Source organism: Typopeltis vanoorti, chromosome 13 (genome assembly GCF_054136105.1).
Source record: "Typopeltis vanoorti isolate ZY-2024b chromosome 13, IOZ_Tvanoo_1.0, whole genome shotgun sequence".
Taxonomy (NCBI): Eukaryota; Metazoa; Arthropoda; class Arachnida; order Uropygi; family Thelyphonidae; genus Typopeltis; species Typopeltis vanoorti.
The window spans coordinates 72,849,966-72,865,851 of NC_143561.1; the positions used below are offsets into that span (position 1 = coordinate 72,849,966).

A 15,886-nucleotide genomic window follows, 5' to 3' on the forward strand; every position below is an offset into this window, starting at 1 on the left:
GACAGGCGAGTCAAAGAGTGTGAAATTGCTGAGACTATAGGCATTTCAAAAGAATGTGTAGGATATATTTTGCATGAAAAATTGCAAATGAAAAATTTTGCAAAATATGGGTGGCTTGCTCACAGCAGATCAAAAACGCTTGCATGAAAATCTCTGAACAGTGCTTGTAGCGTTTTAACAAGAATAAAACTGATTTTATTACTATGGATGAGATTTGGATTTGCCATTACACACCAGAATCCAAACTGCAGTCAAAACAGTGGACAGAAGCTGGTTGTTCAGTGCCAAAGAAAAAGTCGGTTCCATCAGCAGGAAAGGTCATGCATCGGTGTTTTGGAATGCTAAAGACATTTTATTTATTAATTATCTTGAAAACGGTGAAACAATAACTGGGGAATATTATTCCGATCTTTTAACCAGACTTGATAAAAAAATTTGTGAGAAAAGACCCGGTTTGCAGAAGAAAAAATCATCTTTCATCAGGACAATGCACCTGCCCACAAAGGTGTTTTGGCAATGGGAAAATTAAGGGATCTGCACTATGAATTGTTGGAACATCCACCCTATTCCCCAGATTTGGCTTCCTCTGACTTCTGTCTCTTTCCAAAACTAAGACTTTTTCTCGTTGGTCACCATTTTTCTTCGAATCAAGAGGTGATTGCAACTGCAGAGGGGGTATTTTGCAGATCTTACTGAGAACCACTACAGGGACTGGATAATGGTGCTGGAGCATCACTGGAATAAATGTATTAGTCTTAAGGGAGATTATGTTCAAAAATAAAAAATAATTTTGAAATTATAAATTCGTTTTTTCATTGTTAGGCTGATAACTTTTCAGATCACCCTCAAATATTGAATAGAGTCAGAGATAAAACTATATCCCTGTCCGGCACCTTGATTAATTTCAGTCTGAACTGTTAATTTATTACCTAAATGTAACTGTATTTTTATATCTTTATATAAACTTTATAAAAGTTATATCAAATATAATGGATATCCTTGTTTTTTCATCATACTCCATAATTTTTCTCTATGTATTTTATCAAAAGCTTTCTCATAATCTATAAAGGCCAAATGATTTGCAAGTATTAAAATATAAATATTGTCTATATTTTCTAGTACAGAACTGTACTAGAAAATTTTCAAGATGAGTGCAAAGAGAAGTACATATCAATACTTGAGGTAGAGAAAGTCATCAAAAACTTGAAATGTGGAAAAGCTGCTGAAGTAGATGATATTCGACCAGAAATGTTTAAGTATGGACGTATAAAAGTTTTGCAGTGGCTACACTGCCTAATTCAGAGGGCCTGGACAGAAGGTCGAATTCTCAATGATTGAAATAGAGCTCTCATAGTATAAAAAAAAAAGGGAGTAAAGCTGAATTTGAGAATTACAGAGGAATTTCTCTACTGAGTGTTCCAGGTAAGATTATGGAAGAGAAACTCGGAGAAGAACGAGCTGGGTTCAGGCAAATAGAAGTTGAGTGATTAGATTTTCACTTTCAGACAAATGGTTGAGAAACCATGGGAATATGACGGATTTGTACCTGTTTTGTTGATCTGGAAAAGGCATACAACAAGGGGTACAGAGAAAAGCTTTTCAAAACACTACAATTATTTGGGGTGAACTGAACATTATACAGAGCAATACGTAGTCTATATTTAAATTGTTGGTCAACAGTTAGAATTGAAGGAAATAGGAAAATGGTTTGTAAAATCAGGGGTAAGAAAAGTATGCAGAGGGATATGCACATTGTCTCCACTCTTATTCATCATCTATATAGATCACATTATGAAAGAAAGTGGCATCAAGCCTGATATTAAAATTGAAGATGTCAAACTTAGCTCTTTGCCTTATGCAGATGATGTTGTACTCCTAAACACATCTAATGCAAGTTTCCAGAATTCTCTAACTGAATCGAATAACCACTGTAACAAATTTGGCATGAAAATCAGCAATAAAAAGACTAAAACTATGAAAATAGGCAGGAGCATAGAAAACTTCAGCTGCATTCTGAATGGAGATCCTATAGAACAAGTAAAATATTTCAGCTATTTAGGCTCAGTTTTTGGTGAAGATGGCAGGTTAAATCTGGATATAGACAACACAATAAGCAAAGATGGTATGGTGGATATCCAGCTGAATAAATTTATATGGAAAAGGAGAGAAATTAGTCAAAACCCAAAACTAGCAGTATACAAGGCAGTGTTCAAACCAGTTTTAAGTTGTACATCTGAGAGCTGAATTAGAAATAAAGCACTTGCTCACAGACAAGCACAGTCTGTTCGTTGGATTAGTGACAAAGTGACAACGAAAGAGCTTGAAGGATGTGTGTATGTGTGTGAAATTTTACTGCAAACTTGGTTAAAATTTTACAGAGATCTTTCAATTGCTTAATCTAGCATAATGGGAGGACTATATGAGCTGAACATGGTGCTATGAGTAGTTTAAGCATTTTAAAAAGGGGCAGAATGTCAGTCAGTGAAGTATCTGATGCCTGGTCGATCTTCTACATCAACACACAATGAACATGTCGAGAGAGTTCATGCTGTGCTTCATGGAAATCATTGTTTAACTGTCCAAGAAGTTGCTGACAAAGTGGGCATCAGCATAGGATCTTGTCATCAAATTTTGACTGAAAACTTCTGATGCTTCGTGTCAGTGGAAACTTCGTGCTGCATTTGTTGACTGACAATCAGAAACAGCGAAACATCAGACATCCATTGTGTCCCATACACCTTATTCTCTGGACATATCCCCAGCAAACTTTTTTTCCTGTTTCCCAAACATAAAACCACTTTGAAAGGACATCATTTCCAAACCATAGAGGAGATTCATGAAAATGCAATACGAGAACTGCATACCATCACAGAAGGTGCATTCCAAGAAGCATTCTATCAGTGGAAGAAATGCTTGGAATGGTGTATCACCGGTAGAGGGGTCTACATTGAAGGGGGGCATTGCTTAAAATGTTGTAAAACGAGCCATAAAGTTTTTATAGCAAAGGTTTGATCTTTTATTGAACATGCCTTGTGTGTGTGTGTGTGTGTGTGTGTGTGTGTGTGTGTGTTCACACATACAGATTCACAGAGCTCCCTACGTACAGTAAACTTGAGCTGTAGAATCAGCCGGGGCTTTCTCTTGTTACATTTGGACATATACTTCTGCTGGATTCCAAGCCACATTGGGATGATTAAGAGACTGCAGCTTTTCCATTTCATTTCTCAACATTCACCATCTACATGTTCTCTGCACTGATCACAAGCAGATCGTAAGACAACTTTTATTCCAGTGGCAGTCGCCATGGAATAGACACAGCAACAATCTCCACTAAATCAAGCCTGAAATCAAATTGTGGAAGCCTAGTCTATGTAAAGAGGAAGTTTTTCTTGCACAATTCTCTATAGATTATAGTAATCTTACACACCTCTTCTTGTTAATGGGTGATGACATGCCTACATATAAGTTGTGTAAAAGAACGTGTAGGATATATTTTGCATGAAGAATTGCAAATGAAAAAGCTTTGCGCAAGATGCGTGGCTTGCTCACAGCAGATCAAAAACGCACTCGCATGAAAATCTCTGAACAGTGCTTGGAGCATTTTAACAAGAATAAAACTGATTTTATGCTTTGATTTATTACTATGGATGAGACTTGGATTCACCATTACATACCAGAATCCAAACAGCAATCAAAACAGTGGACAGAAGCTGGTTGTTCAGCATCAAAGAAGACAAAGTCAGTTCCATCAGCAAAGAAGGTCGTGGCATTAGTGTTTTGGGATGCTAATGGTATTTTGTTTATTAATTATCTTGAAAATGGTGAAACAATAACTGGGGAATATTATTCCGATCTTTTAACCAGATTTGATAAAAAAATTTGTGAGAAAAGACCCGGTTTGCAGAAGAAAAAATCATCTTTCATCAGGACAATGCACCTGCCCACAAAGGTGTTTTGGCAATGGGAAAATTAAGGGATCTGCACTATGAATTGTTGGAACATCCATCCTATTCCCCAGATTTGGCTTCCTCTGACTTCTGTCTCTTTCCAAAACTAAGACTTTTTCTCGTTGGTCACCATTTTTCTTCGAATCAAGAGGTGATTGCAGCTGCAGATGGGGTATTTTGCAGATCTTACTGAGAACCACTACAGGGACTCGATAATGGTGCTGGAGCATCGCTGGAATAAATGTATTAGTCTTAAGGGAGATTATGTTGAAAAATAAAAATAATTCTGAAATTATGAATTTTTCATTGTTATGCCGAGAACTTTTCAGACCACCCTCGCGTGCGTGCACACACACACACACACACACACACACACACACACACACACACACACACACACACACACACACACACACTCTCTCTCTCTCTCTCTCTCTCTCTCTCTCTCTCTCTCTAAATTACAATATTTAAATTCTTATTGTTTCATGTTTCTGTTTAATCATTCAGAATTGATGTATTGATTCTTTATTATTTTACTTCTGTTTGATTTAATGTGAGTTCCTAACTATTTAAATAAATAAATAAAAAATAGTGATGCACTTCATACTACTATTGTTTTAATGAAATTTTCATCTTATTCTTTTTCCAAATCTGTTGGATAGAAATGACTTCTCTTTGTAAATTGTCTACTGTGTCTACTAACATTATTATTAATTTCCATAGCAAAACAGCATACCACAAATTTCATTTCGCTGGTTTTTTCCCTTTTCTCAGAAGCTGCAGTTTTTCATCTTGTAAAAGACACAAACTAATCAAACAACACATATGATTTACAGACATAATATGCCATCCTTGTACCTTTAGTTGCTTTGGCCATAATTCAGAAGAGCTGTTTTCACATAATCAAAACAGCTTGGGAATAATAGCTGTATCATTGCAAATATTGAATCTACACAAGCTTCCAGATAGAATTGAATCTACACAATCTTCCAGCATAGATCACACATAATCAGGTACATAAATGTTGTTACAGACCACTGGATTGGTTGCTAGTGATGAAAAAATGCATTATCAAATAAAGATGATGATGGGTGCAAAATTTGCAATCGTAATGGAGAATATATTTCTCTGAACATTGACTGGGTAGCAGTTAAATCTCACGACATGAATGAAATGAATTTATTGAGCTGTTGCGAGACAACTTCCTCAAACAGCATGTGATGAAAGAAACTTATGGTCAAAGAGTGTTACATCTGATTGTCACTGGGGATTTCAGTTGAAGACATAACTATTTTGCCTCCAGTTGCTGATAGTGATTGTGGTACTCAGTTGGGAAGTGCCTAAGTTTATGAATGTTTCATGAAGAATAGGTGACATGCAAGTGCTGCCATCTCATGGTCCCTAACAATATTTTAATGTCTGAAATAGTGTGGGTTCTGTGGTCGATTTTCTTGAATTTCCAGGAGAAAAAACCTGCTTGCCCATGCCAGAGATCGACTAACTCAGGAACTGGTCGAAAAAAGGCTTAGTAAAAGTTCCTCTAGTCAACGACTAGACTTGAACTCCAAGTCTGCCTTTGGGCAGTTTAGTGCTGAGGAGTGCAAACACCACTTCCACTGAGCTACGTGGGCTCCTGGAACACTTGTATAAACTGGAAAATATGGGATTGGATTATGAAATATTGGCACAGATAAGACAGTGGATGACATATATCAAAGTAATATCTGGGGGACGTGATTCTGCAAGATTTAAAGGTAATCATTAGTATATCATTGTCTTGTACTGGCATGGTAAACTGAGATACCCGAGCTAGACCTGATCTTACTTCCTACAATATACACTTGGTATATTATAACTGCAGACTGGTCGTCTGGTCTTCTTTCCTCTACTCTTTCTTACTTCTTACTCCTCCTCCCAGTGCCATTAGAGCAATTTGTTTTTCCACTACCTACTAAAAAAAAAACAAAACAAAGGCAAGCCTAGTTGCCTCAAGGTGGCAGCCCTATCACTAAAGGACACCTTGTGTTTTTGGTAATAACCAATTCAAAAGTATTCTAATTACTTTCAAGTCTCAATGATAGAATTCAAGGACCACTTAAAATGCAAATGACCCTAGACTGGCTAAAGGTACTGATCGGAAAAATATTGGATTGAGAGGTTATTCTTCTTATAAGGGTTTAATAAGACCGAATAATAATCACTCATTTTTCAACCTGGAATGTAAAAAGTTTATCTCACAAAGAAAACCAAACAGATGAAATTCTATATCAAAAGAAAATCAAAATTGCAGCATTGATTGAAACAAAGAAGAAAAATCAGGGAACCAAAGAAACCAATAACTACATACATATCTATGGTGGAGTACAAGAGGACCAGAGAGCAAGAGTATCAGTTGTGATTCACAAATCCCTTGAAGATAACATCAATAATTATAAATACTGGAATGAAAGAAAATTACAATTCAGATTGAAACTTAATAGAGGATATCTCACAGTTCTCGGATTATATGCTGCAGAGGAGGGGAGAGAAGAAGAAAGTTCGGACTTTATAACCAACTCCAAAATATAACAGAGAAAATAAACAAAAATGACATGTTATTACTACTAGGTGATTTAAATGCTCACATAGACAATATGAAAATCCAAAATCATGTCAAAACTTTTGGAGAATTAGTAAAAAATAGAAACGGCCAAAGATTAATCTTTCTCTATATACAATAATCTAAGAATAATGAATATAATGTTCAAACACAGACGTTTATAAATGCACATGGTCAGCAAGAGGATCAAAATCTATTATAGACAAGAATGAATCTAACATCAAGAATGTAGATTCAATCTTGATGTTAGTCTTCTGAGGTTTTGAAATTGAATCAGATCATTATCTAGGTGTGACATCAATACATTTCCCCCTCCCATTATCTAACTCCAATGAAAGAAAACTATATCAGCAAAAAAAAAAAACTGAAAAATTACAGCAACTACCCTGAGATGAATCTATTAATGAAGAGTGGAATCATCTCTGCAATATTATAGAAGATTCAGCCTAAGAAATCTTGGGAATGAAAAAACAATAACTTGGACCCAGAAATCAGGAAAATCATAGATGAAAAAAGGAAGGCCTATAAAAAATGGTTAAGCACAAACAAAATAGAGGATGAAATGAATATAAACACAAAAAGAGAAACATAAAAGACAGAGTTCAATGGAACAATTTCGTTACTAATTTAGAAAACAGTGTTGATAAACATCAAACACAAACATATAAATTTATAAGACACATGAATAGAGAATCGATCAAGGTTGTATCATATCTTTGGAGGATTTGCCTATATCTTGGTCAATATATAGGCAAATATATTGACTCAAAATATTACATAGGAGTATACAGTGGAACCTCGGTTGTCAAATGCCTCTGTTCTTGAACAATTCGGTTCCCGAACATATTTTCCGAACAAAAACGCCCCAGTTTCCGAACAGGCAAACGGCAACCACGTGCTGAGCTGTAAGGCAGGAAAATGTCAGTTACGCGGCAGCCTTCGTTCAGTGCAGACACCTGCTTGAATTTGCAGTGAGTTTTCTTGATTTCCTTTGTGTTTTGTTGTTGTTTTTTTTTTCATAAATTATTATTAATTAAGCCACCATGGGGCTGCAAAAGAATAGTGATAGCAGCAAAGCGAAAAGAAAAGTTGTTAGAACTACGATAGAGATGAAAAAAGAAATCATATCCAAACATGAAAATGGTGCTCGTGTCTCGGATCTTGCTATGCAGTTCGGTATGGCGAAATCAACGATCTGTACAATACTCAAAAATAAAGAGGCAATCAATTTTTGTCTATATTTTATCTATTTATTGTGTTTATTCTTTTTATGTAAGAGTTTATGTATTTTCATATGTTTGTATATGATCTTATGCATGAAGTACTGTTGTAAAGGTTTAAATAAACAATCATCTGGGGTTTGGGAATGGATTAATCCATTTTACATTAATTCTTATGGGAAAATGGTTTCAGTTTTCGAACAATTCAGTTTCCGAACAGCCTTCGGGAATGAATTAAGTTCGACAACTGAGGTTCCACTGTAATTTGATCCTTTTGTTGGTGCACACACACCAAAGATTGAAGAAAATTCTTAAATGACTCATGACAAAAAAAAATAAAATCTCTTTACTGTTAATAATTCCATTTTCTTTGTAGGTGTGATGCTGATCCAGCAGCCTTAGCAAAATATGTGATGGCACTGGTGAAGAAAGATAAACCAGAAAATGAATTAAAAGACATTTGCCTTGATCAGTTAGATGTGTTTCTGCAGAAAGGTAAATGAATATATATATATATATATATATATATATACCCACACCCACAGTAGAATCTTCTTATTGTGATCGTGGATAATATTATCAATTAGCTATTGTTATCAAAATCAGTCTGTCCCAAAACACACCATTTAAAATGAATTAAAAATAATCTGCCTGTTATAATCAGGTTCCAGTTATTGTTATCAAAATCTTCAAATGTTTAACCTTTTGCATCTCAGAATTAAGAACTTTAAGGGTTAATCAGGAGAAAATTTGACAAAGGACACTTGTCAAAATCTGGCTTTTGTGATAATCTTTTTTTAATCTTATTCTTCTGTAAATTTTAAATCTTCCAGACAAATTGCAAGTGGGTATAAATACAGTCAAATTGTGATTTTTCAAGTTTATTTTCGCATTCTCTTTCAGTAAGTGAATTTGATTTTAAGTGCTTGTTAAAGCAGCCCTTAACATTATGGCATAAGCAAGTAAAAAATGTGAAGATTTATCTTTTCAAGAAATGCAAAGAATTTTATAGTGCTATGATAAGTTGCCCAAAATGAGTTAGCATAGTGTGGCTGTACATTTAAAAATTTCACAACCACTCTTGTGTAAGATCTTAAAAAACAGATCAAACATTGAAACTTCTACTCTTACTAATGAGTGCCTGAATCAGAAGAGTGCCCTGATCTAGTAAGGATACGCAAGTTGAATCAGCATTAAAAATTTGGTTTAGTAATGTTTGTGAAAAGAATGCTTCGATTAATGGGCCTTTGATGTGTCAAAAAGCAGAACTTGCAAAATGGGCAAAGAAAATTTCATCACAACTGATGGCTGGTTTAACAGGTGGACAAAGCGAGAGAATATCGTGTACAAGCGCATTCATGGCGAAGAAAAAAGTGCTGATTTTTTAGCAGCTGATCCATAGATTAAGACCAAGTGGCCAAAAATTATTGCTGAATATTCTCCCGAGGATATTTACAATGCAGACGAAACAGAACTCTATTATCGTGCAATGCCTGAGCGTACTTATTTGTTTAAAAACGAAAGTACTAAAGGATTTAAATCTTCAAAAGAGTGAGTGACAGTTCTTTGTTTTGCTAATATGAAAGGTGAGAAAAGAGAACTTCTAGTGATTGGAAAAAGTAAAAATCCTTGATGTTTTAAAGGTGTCGAAAGTTTGCCTGTTGACTACTGTTCTAGTGCAAATGCTTGATGACTAATGCCATTTTCAACAATTGGTTAGTTAAGTGGGATCTTAAATGAAAGTGAAAAATTGTCTTGTTAGTAGACAGCTGCACTGCACACACAACCAATTTATCATTAAAGAACATCAAAATAATCTTCTTGCCTTCGAACACCACATCGTTAATTCAACCAAGTGACCAAGGCATCATATGAGCTTTTAAAGCTTATTATCACAGTGAAGTTCGTGTGAGAATTATAGCTGAACTTGATTATATAAAAGACCAATCTGATGCAAGTGCAATTGCAGAAACGATTTCCCTTCTTGATGCATTGCATTTGGTAGCAATGTCAAGAAAGCAAGTCTAAGAGTAGACTATTGAAAACTGCTTCCAAAAAGGTAGATTTTTTAAAACAAACTCTGAAATTCCTTCTTCTAAAGAATTTGAATATTTTACAAATGAAATTTTTGACAAACCCCAGACAGTATGTCAAAAGAAAAATTTGAAAATTGGTTGGATATTGATAACAACGTTGAAGTGGTGGCTACAATAACAGTGTCAGAAATATGTCAAGCTGCTTCTGATGAAAACTTTAAACTAGTAGAAGAAAGCGAACCTAATATAAGTATAGAAGAACAAATTTTAGAAGCTCCTCCAACCAATGACGAGATGCAAGAAGCTCTACAAATACTTTGTCATAGTGTGCAACATAGAGCAACAAACTTCGAAAGGCATGAGTATGAGCAATTTATTCATGAACTACTATATTCAAACACATGACAGACAACACTAGATAAGTTTATAAAATAAATTTTATGTTGTTGCTTATTAAAAAGTTGTTTATAACAATAAATTAAAAAGTTGTTTATAACAATAAATTAAATAATGTTCATAACAATAAATGATGCAATTCTTTATATCCTTTGCTTAATGTTATCAGCTGGTTATTGTTATCAAAAGCAACTGTCCCAAAGTGATCACAATAAGCAGTGTCTACTGTATATTGCAGTATTAATAATTCAATTTATCTGCATATTGTTTTATTATTATTATTCCTGACACCTCCAAGGAGTCCGAAGACTCATTGCGGGAGGACACCTACAACTGTCTCAACCACTACACCGAACCTCTACTACAAATCATCTCCATCAAAGCCATCTACCTCCACCACCACCACAACTAGTATTTTTTGTCTGTAAATTGCGTGTGTTCTGAAGTGCCGATTTGTCTGTATGTGGGATGAAAAACTCGAGTTTCTGGGAGAAAAACCCTGCTCCCTCCATATGAGATCGGCTAACTCACCTTCGTAATATACAAACATACTAGTAAGATTATCATTATTTATTTAGAAATTAAAAATTAGATTAACAGCAGTTCAGTATCCTGAAATAGTTCTTGGTACATACGAGGGGGGGGGATTGGAATGTTCTGATAAACACCTAGGACAAAAAAAACGATATTAAAGCAACTGATATAACTACAAGAAAGAACATACGAGAATATAAGAACATAAATTACCTTCATAACTCCGCTACTAGTATGTTCTTTCTTGTGGTTATATCAGTTGCTTTAATATCATTTTTGTTTTAGGTGTTTATTAGTACTTTCCAAGCACCTCTCGTATTTGTTTAAAAAAATAACGTTTTAATATTCTGAATTAGAGCTAGTTGTTAAAAGATATTTTCTCTTGGTTATAAATTAAATTAAATGTGCCAAGAAATTATATTCTTGTTTAATCCTTTATTCAAGTATGATGAAACAAGGTTTACATGTGAAGTATCTTTACAACTAGGGTTCTTTGTAAAAAAAGAAATGCAGGCAGACTAGTCGTGAAGATACTTCACTTGCAAGCTTTGTTTGCTTGCACTTTGATAAAATAAGAATATAATTTCTTGGCATATTTAAATTAAAGTTTTAATACTTTATAGTGATGATTTCCAATCACCTGGCTACAACTACATCGAAAGCATGTCATTAAATTATGCTCGCATTTTTAACATGCATTTGAATTATAAAAAAAGAATGCCCAGAATGTTTGAATAGATAATATGGCCATTGTGATTCACAGTGCTGCATCTGATTTATTTTCCATTTCTTGTTCTTTTGTGCTTAAAAAGATTGTATCCTAGGACATTTTATTAAGCATATATAATTCTTTGAAATATGCAGCTAGAGTTATTTTATTTCTTTTGTTTATTGTAAGTACATTTTTTTTGAAATATTCAGATTTACTCATATTGCTGATTTTTATTAGATAATTGAATGTTCACATAAATGTCTGAATGATTCTTCATATTTTAATCTCATCAAGATAAAACTTTCTTAACCATTGATACCTAATGAAAATGCAAATACCATAAAGAAAGAATGCTATGCTCAGAATTCATAAATGTTGCATTCAGCAAGCATCATATAAAAAACCTACCACGTCCTATGAAGTAGGTTAATTTTTTTTTTATTGAAATTTAATGAAATCAATTTCTTAAAGGTGCTTTATTTTAGAATTATAAACTTTAAAATTGATGCAAAAAAAAAAATCCATTGACTTATTATTATTAACATCTGACCTCCATGGAGTCAGAGACTCATCATGAGAAGTACACACTATCACACACAATTGCACATCCAACTGTGCCTTAAACTGATTCAGTGTGTCTACATTTGGAATACACTCAGGCAATATATTCCATTCATTCACCACTTTCCATGTAAAGAACATTCTCCTCGCTCCTCCTTGTAGTTTCTAGCAATGGACTCTTGTTCTTCGTTCCTCTCCCATTCTGTGAAAAATCTCTGCCATGTCAACCTGATAACAATTCCTGGCTAGCTTATGTCTCAATCGCATCCCCCCCTCCTCCTATTCACGAGGATTTGCAATTTACATTCTCTCAATCTGTCTTTGTACTCCACATTTCAGACCACTGACCACCTTTGTGAATCTTCTCTAGACTCTTTCTAACATGTCTTCATCACCACCATGAAAATCCAGTGATCAAATCTGTGCACAATAATCCATATGGGGCCTAATCAAGGCCTTATACAATGGCATCATGACCTCTTTTATTTGTATGTCAGGATCCTCTGCATCATTGCCATTATCTGATGTGAGGTCTTCACAACTTGTGCAATGTGGCCCATGAATTTCAGGTCCTTGTCCACTATCACTCCCAGATCTCTCATCTCCTCTACCTCCTTTAAAGTTTTTCCACTAAGCGTATACTTTGCATCCCATTGTTGCTTATCAAATTTCAAAACTTTACACTTTACAACATTGAACTGACAGTTCCACTTACCTGCTCAATGCAATCTATTCAAGTCCAAATTGGTACTAAAATCGAGTGAGCTTTGTTATGTTTATTAGAAACACATTACTACAAATATTTTGGCCTGACCTGAAATTGGCAAGCCATTATTGCATTATTAGGGTCATAAGGCGCTGCAAGAACAAAAGAACATTATTCTTTTTACAGTTTAGCTCTCTGCCAGTGCAACCTTATGGATGGTTATAAAATAAGATGAGATTACAGTTAAAACTAAAAATAAACTTTAAATACAGTAAAATAACACTGGATAAATAAAATAATTTTGAATTACGTGAAATTTTAAAAAAAGGGGAGGAAGGCACACTGTTGCTTGCTATTTATGAGGATGAGACTCTCCCAAATCTTTGCAGTGGATAGACAGACATTCCATCACATCCCATCGCTGCTTACCAAATTTTAAAACCCTACACTTTGCAACATTGAACTGATAGTTCCACTTATCTGCCCATTCATGCAATCTATTCAAGTCCTCCTGTAAGGCCATAACATCTGCTTTACTCTGCATCTCTTCCCAATTTTTCATTATCTGCAAACAGCTGCATATCACTAGTTAAACCCATCCCAATATCATTATTATACAAATTGAACAACAATGGTCCCATAACTAGGGATCCCATTTTTTGAAAACAAAGAAACAGGACACAATAAATTTTGTAGAAATAAGGGTTAAGAGAAATATATTTTATTTGTTAACATTATGTATTTTAAAATACATCTTCAAGACCCACCTTTCCTAATTGGGTTGTGGGGACAACAGCTGCAAGAGGAACTTCCAATGGTCACGATCCTCTGCTACCAAGCTCAGGTGTTCTGGTGGGATTCCCAAACGTGTCCACCCAAGGTTTTGGATATAATCTATCCAGCGAGTCCTTGGCCTTCCATGTGGCCTCCCACCCTCTGGCTTGGCAAAGTGGGCCTGCTGATGGAACCTCTCTTGTGGCATTCTGACCAGGTGCCCGTACCAACGTAACTGTGATCTCTCAACACGGAGAAGCAGCGGTTGAGTATTGAGGGTTTCCCGAATTGCAGAGCTTCTGACTCTGTCGAGTCTTGTCAGCCCCGCAACTCCTCGAAGGAACCTCATTTCAGCCGCTTGGATTCGTGTCCGCATTCTTTTGGTCATTACCCAACTCTCATGACCATAGGTGAGGATGGGGACATAGACTGTATTGAAGACAGCCAGCTTTTCCTTCTGGCTCAACTCCCGCTTCAATACTACCGAACGGTCAAGTTCCCGCAATATTGAGCTTGCTAAGCCAATTCGAGTATCTAGCTCTACGTCCCATTTTCCATCGTTTGTGAATATGGACCCAAGGTATTTAAACTTCTCCACCTGCCTCATTGGGACTCCACTTACATGTAGAGTGCACTGGGATGGTTGTCTTGAGACCACAAATGTTTCAGTTTTGGCTACACTGATCTTCATTCCAGCATCTGCACAAACAGCTACATACCTATCCATGGTCCACCGGAGGTCATCTGTGGAAGAGCTAAGCAGAACTAGGTCATCTAAAGCAGACGTCCAATGCTACATCTTCCAATTCTGACACACTCACTGCCTCGGCTGTGCCTATCAATCCAGTCCATAAATATTATGAAAAGGAGGGGTGACAGAACACACCCTTGGCGGAGACCAACGGAGACTGTGAAAGGTTCAGACTTTGTGCTGTTTACCCTGACACAAAACTCTGGGCATTCATACAGGGACTTGATGGCAGCTAATAGTTGGCCATCCACTCCATACTCCTGTACTACTGGCCAAAGCTTATCCCGAGGAACCCGGTCATATGCCTTCTCCAAGTCCACAAAACATGTGTAGACATTCTTGGCATATTCCCAAGATTTCTCAAAGACTTGCCTTAAAGTGAAGATTTGGTCAGTTGTGCTTCTACCAGGACGAAAGCCACATTGTTCTTCCTGGAACTTTGAATCAACTATGCTCCTGCACCGTCTTTCCAAGCTCCTAGCATACACTTTCCCAGGCAGGCTGAGCAGAGATGCCATGATAATTACTGCAATCCTTCTGGTCTCCCTTCTTGAAGACTGGTATTATTATGCCTGTCTGCCATTGCTTTGGTGCTCGCCCAGATATCCAAGCAGCCTGACACACTGGAGTCAGCCAGAGAACACCGTCTCGATTTAAGGCTTTTAGCATTTCGGGCCGAATTTCATCATTGTCAGCAGCCTTGCCTGATTTTAGCGATTTTATTGCTAAATGGACCTCTTCTGCTGTGAGACTAGTCATTGCCCCGATCTGCACCTTTGGATATCCACAACTGCTGGGCCACCTGGGTTAAGAAGGCTCTCAAAGTATTCCTTCCATCTGTGGAGGATATCCTTCTCGGTTGTTAAAAGTGCACCATCAGGGGCCTTAATTGTCCTTGCTGTGCACGATTTCCTCCCTCGAAGGTGGTGGATGATCTGCCAGATTACTTTGCTTGCATTTGCATAGGATGAGTCTAATCTTTCTCCAAAGGATTCCCAAGCCTTCTGCTTTGCTGTCTTTACTGCCTCAGCATACCGCAAACGTATCTCAGGTGACCTGAACCTTAGTCATGTTAGGTAGGACTCCTTTTTTTCCCCAGACAGTTTTTTGGACTTCTTGGTTCCACCAAGGTGTCCTTTTCTCACTGCCCGTTGCCATGCCGAGCCACTTTCTGCCACAGCATGAGAGTGCAGAGGTAGTGACATCTGTTCTGCGCGGCTTCCACTCCTCCTCAACATCTGCAGTATGCTTGGGAATCTCTTTGAACCTGGAGGAAATGTCATCTGCAAAATTCTTCCTCACAGCCTCATTTTCCAATGCCTCCCATTTCACGCGGTATAGCTGCTTAGGCCTACCAGCGTTGATGGTATCATCTGGTTTCTGAAGCCGTAAAGTGCACACAACAAGGTGGTGGTCAGTTGACAGTTCTGCCCTTCTTCTCACACAAACGTCCAACACTGAGGAAAATAGGTCTGCTGAGACTATAAAGAAGTCAATCAAAGACCTTTGTTCTAGTGTATCCCTGTACTTTGTTTTAGTGTATCCGAGAAGTCCATAAGTATACTGTACCAGGTATACTTATGGACTTCTCGGTGCTGGAAGAAGGTATTCATTATGGACAAGCTGTTAGTACAGCAGAAGTCCAATAAT

General features: G+C 36.5%; 1 protein-coding gene across 1 annotated transcript in view; it reads left to right on the forward strand.

The window, feature by feature from the left end:
* swm (Zinc finger protein swm) overlaps nucleotides 1–15,886 on the forward strand; it is a 370,656-nt gene that overhangs the window by 30,165 nt on the left and 324,605 nt on the right. Inside the window, exon 2 of the mRNA XM_090402359.1 lies at nucleotides 8,143–8,261. Within this exon, the coding sequence (XP_090258485.1) occupies nucleotides 8,143–8,261 (119 nt within the window). The remainder of the gene's footprint in view (nucleotides 1–8,142; nucleotides 8,262–15,886) is intronic.